At 40.4% G+C, this 12,567-nt stretch overlaps 1 protein-coding gene across 2 annotated transcripts in view; it reads right to left on the reverse strand.

Annotated features, from left to right (window-relative positions):
• Nucleotides 1–12,567, reverse strand: part of SPATA13 (spermatogenesis associated 13) — a 130,491-nt gene that overhangs the window by 85,320 nt on the left and 32,604 nt on the right. For both annotated transcript variants that reach the window (XM_036747123.1, XM_036747124.1), the window contains exon 2: nt 4,987–6,780. In XM_036747123.1, the coding sequence (XP_036603018.1) occupies nt 4,987–6,618 (1,632 nt within the window). In that variant the 5' untranslated portion in view covers nt 6,619–6,780. The remainder of the gene's footprint in view (nt 1–4,986; nt 6,781–12,567) is intronic.

A 12,567-nucleotide genomic window follows, 5' to 3' on the forward strand; every position in this document is an offset into this window, starting at 1 on the left:
AGCATCCTATGCACAGAGCAGATACTTTAGAAATGTTTCCTGAATTGAATGATCTCTGCCTGGAATACGGCAGGAGCCTTCAGTCTGGTCTCCTGGCTTCTAATCTCTCCTTTCTTGAACCTGTTCTGCACAATGCTGCCTGATTGATCTTCCTGAAGCACAACTAAAATCATGAGTCATTCTCTTGTTTGAAAACCTTCAATGGCTATCCACTGCCTACCAAATCAAGTCTAAACTATAGCTTGGTATTTAAGGGCCCGATTTAAGGTCTGATCCCTATTTACTTTTCCAGTCTTATCTCCCACTAGTATCCTGAAATCCAGTCAAACTGGACTATAAACTTTTATCTAAACACACCCCATGCTTTTCTATCTTCTTGCCTTTGCTCATCACAGTCCCAATGCTGTGGGCATTCTCCCCCATAGCCACTTCTCAAAATTTTGCTTATTTTTCAAGATTCAGATAAAATGTTATTTTCTGCAAAAGGTGTTGCTTTTCTTGCCCCTGGATCAAAAGGGATCTCTGAAAAATAGGAATTCTGTATTCATGCTTCTCTTCAGGTATTTACCACGTTCTGCATTGAATTATACTTACCTGTGTATATATTTCATCCTCATCCTAGGCTGTAAGCTCCTTAACAGCAGGGTGTTCAGCTTATTACTTTGTCTCCTCCCTACCACCACGGTAATAATGAATACATAGAGTAGGTATTCAACAAATATTTGTTGAATTGATACAATAAGAAGTTGCCTCATAGCAGGATTCAACTGCTTTTTATATTAAAATGCATCTAAATTGTTTTGAGAAACTTGTGGTGCTCCCTGACATGACTGATGATATGCAATGGGAAATAAGCACTGAAAATCATTGGTCTTTGGGCTAACATTAAGCAAAACCAATGGGTCAAAGGATGTTAGAAGCAAAAGTAACCTTAGAGGTCCTCACATCTATCAATAAGTATTTATTAAATGCCTACAACGTACCAGACAGTGCGGATATAAATACAAAGCATGAAACAACCCTTTCCTCTCACATTACAAGTGAAGAAACTGAGGCCTGGTTTGTCTTGACCAAGATCGTGCACTTTTTTTAGTGTCTGAACCAGGAATGAAATCCAGCTTTAGTGCTACTACACTCCACACTGCCTCTCTCTAGAGTGAGCATCTGGATGAATATAGGTCGCCAAACTTGAAATCTTTAGCTGAAAGACTAAACATTTGCCCTGTGCCAAAGAATAGAGTGAGATCTGAATCATTCCCAGCATTTCTAGAATACTTTGGATTCGCCAAGGGCTTTAGGAATTGTTAACTACTAAATCCATATAAAACACCTGTAAGTTTAGTTTCCTTCTGTCAATGACTAAGCACAGTACCATAGATTTAGGAGCAGGTTCATAGATTTAAAGCTATAAGGGACCTTATAGGTGATCCACTCCAATCCTCTCAGTTTACAGATAAGAAAACTGAAACCCACAGAGATGATATGACTTCCCCAAAGTCACATACTTACCCTAAATTTCCAGGGTTGGGATCTGAACTCAGACAGGTTCCAAATTCAGTGATTTATAGACTGTACTATTTTTCCTTTTAAGCAGAAAAAAAAGTGTGACTTTCCCCATGAATAATAATAAGGAAAAAGCCAGGATTAAAACTTAAAATCATGGTTCCTACATTTGCAGTGTAATGAAAGCAGCTGTGAAAAATAATTCATATTATTGTTCTAATAACTTAACTTACCACTAGGTGGCAAGAGACTAGCATGAATCTATCTACTGACTTCCATTAGACTTCACAGCTCAAAGTGACCTTAGAGATCTGTTAGTCCAAACCCCGTTTTACATCTAAGGAAACTGAGGACCAGGGAAATTACTTGTCAAATTAGCATACACAGTAAGTAACAGAGCTTTGTATTGTCAGCTGGATATGGAATTGTAGGATTTTAGAGCTGGACAGGATCAATTGAGCCTCATTTTACAGACAAAGAAACTGAACCCCAAAGGATTTAAGGCAACTGGAACAGTGAATGAGTGGCAGAACTGCCCTTACAGTTCAGATCACCTAATTCCATTCTCCTTTCCATTTACCTTCACAGACTCTCATGGAGAAATATGCAAATGGGATGACTGGATTATGAGGGACTAAATTCCCATGTCAGGAGTAAACTCAACAAAGAATATTTAAGGGGATACTTCTCTAGGAATCCATGTCTGGGACAAAATGTCTCTGATTTTTCAGGATATTTCCAATTTCAAGAAAGTGAAATGTGCTTTTCGTGAAATTGTGTAAAAAGACTATCTTTTATTAGACTATGGTCCTGATTTCTGTTTCAGAAAATACAGCCATTACTCCCATAAGCTAACTTGAAGTTTTTACACGTGGAGACGTTAGGGAGGGAATAGCATTGACCTGTAAACTTTGGATTCTAGCATTATCAAAATTTTCACTGGTTGGTTTGTGACAATAAGTTCAAAATTTATTTTCCACCCTGAGGAGGCTTTTTGGTATAAACAGGGTGAATCTTGGGCCATTCCTCAAAAGAAACCTGGAGGAGGCCTGAGCAAGTCCTGAGCCATCCTCAGTATGGAAGATGTCTGACAAGCCAAGTCATTTTTGTGGCACGCACAGGTTAATCTTAATGTTTTCCTGGGATTGCAGTCTGAACCAGGCTCTCTCAGCTTGGTCCCACAACCTCGCTGGCCCATCCTAGAGACTCCCTGGGGATGACTTTAAATCTTCTGGAACTGCCCTTGATTAGAATGGTTTCCGCGTTAACACATACAGTCCTTACAGATGAGATAAAATGGAGCAATCTCTAGGGTTCAATGGAAAGGAAAACATTTTTCTAGGCAGTCTTTTCCATGATAGGAACCAATTTATGCCTGTCTTAGTATCCTAGAGTGACAGATGAAAAACAACATACAATATACATGCATGATAGCACTTTTGTGTTTCTTGGCTACATAAGGAAGTTTATCTCAATGTGAGCATATCTCAGTGTGAAAATTATACAAGTTGGCAGAGTGGTGGTGATGCTGACAGAATGTGCTGAATTGTTAGGCTAAAGTGAATTTGGAAAGAACATCTATTTTGCAGAACCAACAGATATTATTTGAAACAATACATGTGATCTCTACATTGACCACAAAATAAGAAAAATTACTATAAAAGTTTCTCCTGAAACCTTAGTCAGTGACTGACAGGTTTTTAATTGTATGTAATATCTGTCATTAATTTCTCAGGGGAAAAAAAATTAAAACACTTTCCAGCTCAAAATCCTAGTATCAGATAAGTTTAAAGAGACAGAAGAATACAAAAGATGAGGAAATAAAACATGTGAATACATGGTACGGTCAACTGGAAAAAATTTTTGTATCAAATATTTCCAATAAGGATCTGATAGAAAAGATACATAGAGAAGTAAAGCAAATATATAATACCAAGAATCATTTGCTAGTGTTAACAATTGTGAACAGTTCTCAGAAGAATTGTAAACTATTAACAACCACATAAAAGATTGTTACAAATCACTAATAACAAGAGAAACGCAAATTAAAACAATTCTGAGCGGCAGTTAGGTGGTGCAGTGAGTAGAGCACCAGCCCTGGAGTCAGGAGTACCTGAGTACAAATCCGGCCTTAGACACCTGACACATTTACTAGCTCTGTGACCTTGGGCAAGTCACTTAACCCTTCCCCCCTATCAAAAAAAAAAACAATTCTGAGGCTTCACCTCACAACCAGAAAATTAGCAAAGATGACCAAGGATTGGGAATAGTCACTTTTAGAGGAGATATGGAAAGGGACACTAATCCAGCACTTAACATAGTACCTGACACATGGCAGATGCTTAATAAATGTTTGTTGAGTTTACTATAATGCTATTGGCAGGTCTATGAATTGGTCCAACCTTTGTGGAAAGCAACATGGAATTATGTTAAGGAAGTGACTGAAGTGTCTGCACCCTTTGACTAAAAGGATGATATGGTGAGATACATTCCACAAGAAGGTCAAAGATAGAAAGAAAAGTCCAACGTACTCCAAAATACTTATAGAAACACTCCATAGTAGTAAAAACAAATTAGACGACCTTCGATTGGGGAATGCCTCAGTGTGCTGAGGTACATGAATGTAACAATATTCCTGTGCCAAGGCAAATGATGAATATGAAGAATACAGGAAGGCATGAGATCACTTAAATGCTTTGACACAAATGAAGGAAGAACCAGTAAAAAAAAAAAAAACAACCACAATGACTACAACAACGGGAATGGAAAGAACAAGAAAAAACAAAATTGGAACACTGCGTAATTATAATGACCAAGCTCAGCCCTAAAGAAGAACTAAGAGAATGTCAATCTCTCTTTTCTTTGTAGAAGCCAGAGACTCGGAAGATGGAATACAACCTATACAAGCAGATTTCATTAATGTCTGCTCGTTAATTAATCAATTAATATCTGCTTCATTAATTAATTAAAGAATTTGTTAGTGTTGCTGAACTGACTTTTTTCCCCACTTTCTTTTTTTCTATTTTGTCATGAGGGATGGCCCTCAGAATGAGAGCGGGAAGACCATACTAAGAAATAAAAGTAATATGAAAAACGAAAGACCAATAAATTTTTTAAAGAGTATATGGTGATATGGAATGGAGTGGAATGGAATGGAGGCCTTTTTCAAGAATGTGGTAAATGCTACTATAAGTTATTTCATTCCTCAGTGAGCAATTTTACAAGAGATAAAGGATGACTTCTCTTATACGCTCCTAAACCGATGGATATTTGAAGAGAAGTTAGCAAATGCCATTTCCACTAACATCTGTTACAACAATAAACCTCCCTGGAGATGCAGAATCAGCGCAGTCACTGGCTTTAGAGATCCCCTTTCATGTCAAATACAAGCTGCTCTGTGGCAAGCTGGCCCTGTGTAAAACCACCAACAACAATGAAATAGCCAGGTGATGCTTTCCAAAACCAACCCTGCTTTTTTCTTACCTCTTCCTTCCTCTCCTCTGGACCAGTGGCTAAGTTGAGGCTCAGCTGTGAGTGGCTGCTGATGCCACTATCTTCATTACCATCATCATAATACACTGTTTTCACCGACTCCTGGAAGGAAACTGGACTTCTCCCCTTCAGGGCAGGCACCTCTGCTCTTTCTTCACTTTCCATTGAGCTCAGAGACAATGTGCTATGAGTGTTTGGACAACGGAAATTAATATTGTACTTGGCATTTTCTGAAACAGGGCTCTGAGGTTTGGGGGCAGTAGGCCGAGGAGGTGTGCTAGGGTGCTCCAATTCACACGTAAACTGGCTGGTATTTTTTGGTTTATCAGAGTCTTTGATAAATGCTTTCAGGGCGGTGGGGCTCGATGAGGATCTGTCAGCAGACTGATGGACACATCTTGATGTCTGAGGGGGGCTGGCTTTGAGAGGAAACACCTTTGCTTCACTATCTGTATCAGTGCCCTGAGAAATAGTTGGACTGAGGCTAGGAATTGCTGTAAAGGAAGACTCGACATTGCATACTGGGGATGTACACCTCTTCTGATCCTGTTCCGTATTAGTAGAAACACGGCGGGAGTAGTCATCATGTAGTTGGCTGTTGAGCTGTATTCTTTGGTTTGGCTCACTCGGGGACGGCGTCCCATTCTTAGGAGTCTCTCTCTTCCAAGCAGCATCGGCAACGTTACTCACAAGTTTCAAAACTCGATCAAAATCCTTGGCTCTTATGGGACTCTTCCAGCGTTTCGACCTCCTCTCCAACCCACTGGTTTTATCAGAGTCAGCGGGAGAACTTAGCGTCCTTTGAATTTCATGTTTCTCATTGGTCACTTTGAGGTCGGTGAGGTTTGAGGTGGACTTCCGCTTGAAAGAACTTTTCCTCAGGAAGTTTAAGTTATCGGTACTCTTACTTCTCCTGTAGATAATACGGTTATTTTCAGAGTTTTTCACCAGAATTTCACAGATTTTGGGCTCCTGCATGATGGGTGACAGAGGCCTAGCACAGTGCTGTGGGCCAGAATGCTTCTCAGAGTCCAGCAAGTTAATGCGGCCCATGCCATAGGCTCTCCTGATGCTCCTTGACCTGTGAGTATTCCTCAGGAAGACATCGTCATTTTCTTCTGGGTCAGAGCAATCGGATACCCCCCCATCCACTGCCTTATGGAAATCATTCAACTGCCCTGCATAAGAATACCTGTTAGTTTGGACTCCTGTCACAGAACCATTGGGAATGGGTTTTCCCAAGTCATTTTCAGAAGCATCTTCATTTAAGACATCTGGGTCCTCCCGACCCTGAATTCCTTGAAGAACGGAGGACTTCAGTTTTTTAAATGATCCCATTTTCCTAAAGGAAGACAGAGCATTCCAGGTAGAGGAATTGCCCATCAGAATCATCGAGCGGGGCCTTTCTGCAGTGCAGCCACTCCTCTTCCTAGTGGCAGAGAAAAGGCGCATGAGTTTGGAAGGGCTGAGTTTGTCTTCCTGGGCTTCTGAATCACTGTTGTTACTGCTCTTGCAGACCCCATTCTGACAGGAAGAATTAATGATCGTTCTGGTCTCGGTTGGTTCCATAACTACACAGGCCGTAGCAGGGCTATTCCCAAAGCCATTTTGCACTGTTGTCATGTTCTCAAGGCTGGAGGCACGTGGAGAGGGGGCATCATAACTCACATCCACGTCCCAACTTTCAGCAGTTGCCCAAAGCGCCGGTCTTTCATCACTGGCACCTCCTGATGCTTCATGTTCACATCGATTGTGTATATTTAGCTCTTTGGTAGAAGGCACCACCTACATCAAAAAAATAAATAAATAAAGCCAGAATTTAGCCATTTGTTCCACCACTAGAAACCCTGAAGCAAACCAGAATGAATTGTTTTGGTTAATATTTTTGAAATATCACTTGTTTTGTTTTACTCTAGTCTCCTGAAAAAGGTACCATCATGTATGAAGACAGCCTGTTCTTAGGTCTTATTCCTCTATGAGGCTGTAGGAGTAGGGACAGTTTCTTATCTAAATTTCCCATTCCCCCAATACCTAGCAACATGCTTTGTGCATAGACAATGCTTAATTAAATGCTGGCTGAATCAGTAACTGGTATTATGATGAGAAGAATGTTTTAGGTGGCACAGTAGATAGAGTGCTGGACTTGGAGTCGGAAAGACCTGAGTTCAAATCCAATCTCAGACACTTACTAGCTGTGTGACACTAGACAAGTCCAATTCAACCTCTGACTCCATATTATAATTATATATATACATATAATGTATATTATAACATTCCACATTACCTCCAAAATGGAGATGATAATAGAACTTACCTTCCCGTAAAGTTGTGAAGATAAAAAGAGATAATATTTGTAAAGTGCTTTGCAAACCACAAAGTTCTATACAAACACTAGCTATCGTCGTCATCAATAGTAATCAGACAACACTTTGCAGGACCGATTGGAAGAGGAAAGAGGAGAGGCAGGTAATCTATTTAGGAAGCAACTGCAACAGGCCAACCATGAAGAAGGACTCAAACTAGGGGGGTGGCAAGGACAATAGAGAAAAATGCAAAAGATATCATTACAAATGAAGCATCCTCAGAACTTGGTAACTTATTAGATATGGCAAACAAAGGAGATGGAAGAGTCAAAGGTAACTGGGCAATAAGAGAATGGTGGTAGCCTTCACATAAATTTTTCTCTCACTGTATGATTTATCAAACAGGATGCTCTCCTTTCTCACTGCTGCTTGATGGAATCCCTCATTTCCCTCCAGACTCAGCTCAAGCCCTGCCTTCTGAAGCTCATCTCCACAAGTGCTACTGCATTTATTTTGTATGCATTCTGAATATGGTTCTTTAATGATAAGAATAACTCCATTCATATGGTATTTTAAAGTTTGCTTTACATATATTATCCCATTTGATCCTCAAAACAACCTGGTGAAGGAGGTGCTACTATTATCTTCATTTTATCTAGGAGGCTGCTGGTGCCAACAGAGGCAAAGGATTTGTCCAATTCACGTAGCTATTAAGTGACAGAGGCGGCATTTGAACTCAGGCCTTCCCAACTCCAAGTATGGCACTCTATCCACTATGCCCCAAAGTATACAATGTCGCCTCCAGTGAAATGTAAGCTCCATGAGAACAGGAACTGTGTCATTTTTTTCTTTGTACACTTGCACCTTGTATGGTCTCTGTCCCACGGTAAGTGCTTAAAAATGCCTGTTGACTGATTTGATGGACAGTATAGGGAGAGAAGTGCAATCATTGAAGAACAGAAATTGGGGAAAGGTGGTATACTTGGGGCCATGGTCTTCAGAGAAGATATCTCCCTGATCAACCCTAGATGTTAAGAGCAGAAAGAGAACCTTAGATCGGTGGTCTCAGGAAGAAGGGTGAATGGCGGTCAATCATTTTGGAGGATATCTCATTTCACCTGATGCGAGGGTAAAAACAGGCCCTACCTTCATTCTCCTCCCACAATGGAGTCTGAGTAGTGGATGTTTAGGGGAATCTCAGTGATAAGAGAGCCCAATTCAGGTAGGCTGATTTGGGGATGAGGTCTCACTGCCTCTCCTCAGCTCAGTCTACAGCAAGACAGCTTTAACTGATAACAGGTAGTCTTCATTTTGTGTGCCCAAGTGACTCCACAAATTTCCACATTTTTTTCCAGGACATTATTTTCTCAATTGCTGGGTTAACTAAAACAAATTCAGAAATTCCAAGTTCCTAATTAGGGCAAATTACTTCTAGAAACACTAGTTATTTGCTACACAGTTTATCTTGCTTTACATCATGAATGCTGAAGGAGGAAACAAACAAACAAAAAAGCCAAGAAGCACTTTTACTGGAATTTCTGAATAATGTTCTATGTTCCATTATTCACAACTAATCCTTTGACCTCCACTAAATAATAAGGTCAATAATTCAATCAGTGATTGTGCAGTCAGTTCTGTGAGTTATGGGAAACCAGCCAGAAAAATTTATGCCCAGAACCACAAGAATGAATTTTAGATGGGAATATGGAGAAGTAGATTGTCTTAAAGTTGGATTTTACTGTGCTGTGAATTTTAGACTATAGAAAGGCTGTTTAGAGGCATGGAGAATTTCTTGAAATAACTATTACAGATTTTTTTTAAATAAATGCTTATTTTGGAACTTTAAATCCATGAATACAAGAGGTTTAATGTCCATGTGACAAGGAAGGAGATTATTTAACATACGATTCAAACAGATTTCAGGAAATGAGGCCCTGGAAGGAGAGAGAAAAAATTTAAAATTGATAGGAACAAAAATCATGGTGTAGTAGACTTAGGGTCAAAAGGCTTGGATTGAACCCTGGCCCTAACACTTACTTGCCACAAGATGCTGGGCAAGTCCTTGAGCATCTCTGCGTCTCAGTTTCCTCATCTATAAACATGGAGATACTATCGTTCTTAAATCTATTTACGCAGTCCTAATTTCTCTTCTGACCTCTAGTCTCACATCTTCAACTGCTTCATGGGCTGCTCAAACTAGATGCCCTGTTGCTGATGTTGTCGTTCAGTCGTTTTAGTCATGCCTGACTCTTTGTGTCATCCTCAACTCCTCACTCTCTCTCAATCTGCCCCCCCATATCCAATCTATTACCCAATCCCATTGATTTTGCCTTCACAACGTCTCACACATATACCTTCTTCTCTCTTCTCATAGTGCCACTACCCTGGGTAATGGACCACATCATCTCAGACGCTCAGACCACGTCGCTCTCCAATCAGCTCCAGTGGTTTTCTATTACCTCCACAATCAAATATATTTCTTCAATATGTTTGGCTTTTAAAGTCCTTCACAACCAGGCAGCTTCCCACTGTTCCAGTCTTCTCACTGTCCTCCATTTAATCTGTAATCCAGTGACACTGCCCTCCCTGCTCTTCCTCACACATGACCCTCCATCTACCAAACTCTATGCATTTTCTCTGGCTTGTCTCATGCCTAGAATTTTCTTCCTCCTCTTCTCTGTCTCCTGGCTTCCTTCAAGACTCAGCTAAAATCCCAGTATCTATAAGAAAACTTTCCCAAGGATTCCTTAATCTTAGTGCCTTCCCTCTGAGATTACATCCAGTTTATCCTGGATATCGAGGTGGCATAGTGGATAGAGCACCGGATCCAGAATCAGGAAAACCTGAGTTCAAATGTGACCTCAGACACTTACTATCTGTGCGACCCTGAGCAAGTCACTTAACCTTGTTTGTCTCATCTGTAAAATGAGCTGGAGAAGGAAATGGCAAACCACTCCAGTATCTTTGCCAAGAAAACCCCAAATGGAGTCATGAAGAGTTGGACATTACTGAATAAAAACATCCTCTACGTCTCTTGTACGTATCTTGTATCTCCCATTGGACTGTGAGCTCCATGAGAGCAGAGACGATGGTTTTATCTTTCATTGTATCCTCAGGACTTCGCACAGTGTCTGGCACATAGTATGTGATCAATAAATGCTTGCTGATTTGACATTACCCATCTCTGAGGGTTCTTGTAAGGAAAGTCCTTTGTAAGCCTCAGATATCTATAGATATATAAACTATTATCACTATCCTTCTAATAATAGACTCCCCTGTCTGTTAGGTTTAGGAATTGAATTAGGGTCAGATTCCCTAATTCCCTGTAACTGGAGGGTTTTGATAGAGGAAATTCTCAGGTGAGCATTAGATGAGATGACCTATGGAGATCCCTTCTAACTCTGGTGCTCTAATGATTCCTAGGGACTCTAAAAGAAACAGCATTTTATCATCAAAAGAACATAATAGGAGATGTGGGTTCCTAAAACCTTAGATTTAGAATTGGAAGGGACATGAGAGTTCATCTGGTCTCACCCTGCCATTTTATAGAGGAGGCCCAGAGAAGTCAAGAGGGCAGAGGACATGCCCAAGGTCACATGGGGAATTGCTACTTCCTAGATGTATTGATTCGAGCAGATCACATACCCTCTCTGGGCCATAGTTTCCTTACTCATAAAATACGAGTTTGGTCTAGAATTTAGATTCAAGAGTCTAGGCTCTAGACAGCCTCTAAGGTCCCTTCCAACAATAAAACTTTGGTTCAGCTAGTTGGGGGGTATGCTGCATCTCTTTCCTTCTTCCCATTTAGATTTACAGTTTTAGAACATGAGAACAGGCCTGGAGATGGTTTAGATTTCTCTCATTTAAAATGTCTTCTTTTAGTAGACTGACATTTATTTACATGTTATTTCATTGAGGTCCCTTTACAATGTTTGGCACAGAAACCTAGTTCAGGCAATGCACAAGGGCAGCATGGAATGATGCCATTAATAAAAAAGCAAGTGGTTTCCAGAAACTCATTCAAGACTAGGGCTCCCCTTACTCACCACCCATTTATGCCAGGCTATTCAGTCTGGTCAAACATTATTTATAGCCTACTGTGTTAAAGATTAGTGCTGTTATGGTGCTCCTGTCCTCGAGACATTTATACATGCACACCATGGAGAAGAGACAGAGGACTCCACAGAGGATTTTAGCATCACTGGGTAAACAGAGAACTTCCTGTTGCTAACTATGAAATTGTGTGCCTCATCCTTTCCAACAACGGAGAAAAGTAAATTGGTCAAAAGGACCAAGTAAAGGGGTAAAATATCATGGAGGAAAAAGGAGTAAAGAAGTGTCAAGCACTGCTCAGTCTGCATCAACGTCTCTTTACAGTTGTGCCCTAAAAGGAATTCCTGGCAACTCAGGAAGGGATGATCTCTCAGTCATCTCCAGAAGAGTTTCTCATCCTTCTGTCTCCTGCCCTCTAAGAAACACTACCAGAAAGGTCTGTTAGGTCATACCCAAATGCACCCCCAAGGGGCAGCTAGATGGTAGATAAAGCACCAAGCCTGGAGTCAGGAAAACTCAACTTTGTGAGTTCAAATCCAGCCTCAGACACTTAGTAGCTGTGTGACTCTGGGTAATTCACTTAACCCTGTTTGCCTCAGTTTCCTCATCTGTAAAATGAACAGAAGGAAATGGCAAAGCACTGCAGCATCTTTGTCCAAAACACACTCCAAATGGGGTCATGGAGAATCTGAAATGACTGAACAACAATAAAAAATGTATGACCCATTTGATCATGATGATATAATTGTCTTTTTTTTAATTCATAAGATCATAAATTTAGAGCGTGAAGAGACCTTAGCAGTCATCTAATCCAATCCTCCCCCTCATCAATCAGTCAACAACTCAGGCAATAAAAATGCATTAAGCATTTACGTGCCAGGCACTCATTCTACATGTGAAGAAACTAAGGCAGTCCCCTAAGGCTAAGTGACTCAAACACAGGGAGTAAATGAGCCAAGATTTGAACTCAGATCTTCTCTAAAACATAGGACATCTCTACTATGTATAAAGCATCATGCTAGTCACTGAGGATGTACGTTACGCTTTGTTAATAGATGAAAGAATACAGTGGTAAAACTTATATGTAATTGAAGTTTGATCAGTTATTCAATCAAATATTTGTGAAAACCTACTATGTACTAGGTACTGTGTTTTCTGCTATGTCAGGCACCCAAGTCTTCCTGATTCCAAGTTGCAGGGGGAGGGATGGGAACTA

The sequence above is a fragment of the Trichosurus vulpecula genome, chromosome 2 (assembly GCF_011100635.1).
Source record: "Trichosurus vulpecula isolate mTriVul1 chromosome 2, mTriVul1.pri, whole genome shotgun sequence".
In the NCBI taxonomy this organism is placed as follows: domain Eukaryota; kingdom Metazoa; phylum Chordata; class Mammalia; order Diprotodontia; family Phalangeridae; genus Trichosurus; species Trichosurus vulpecula.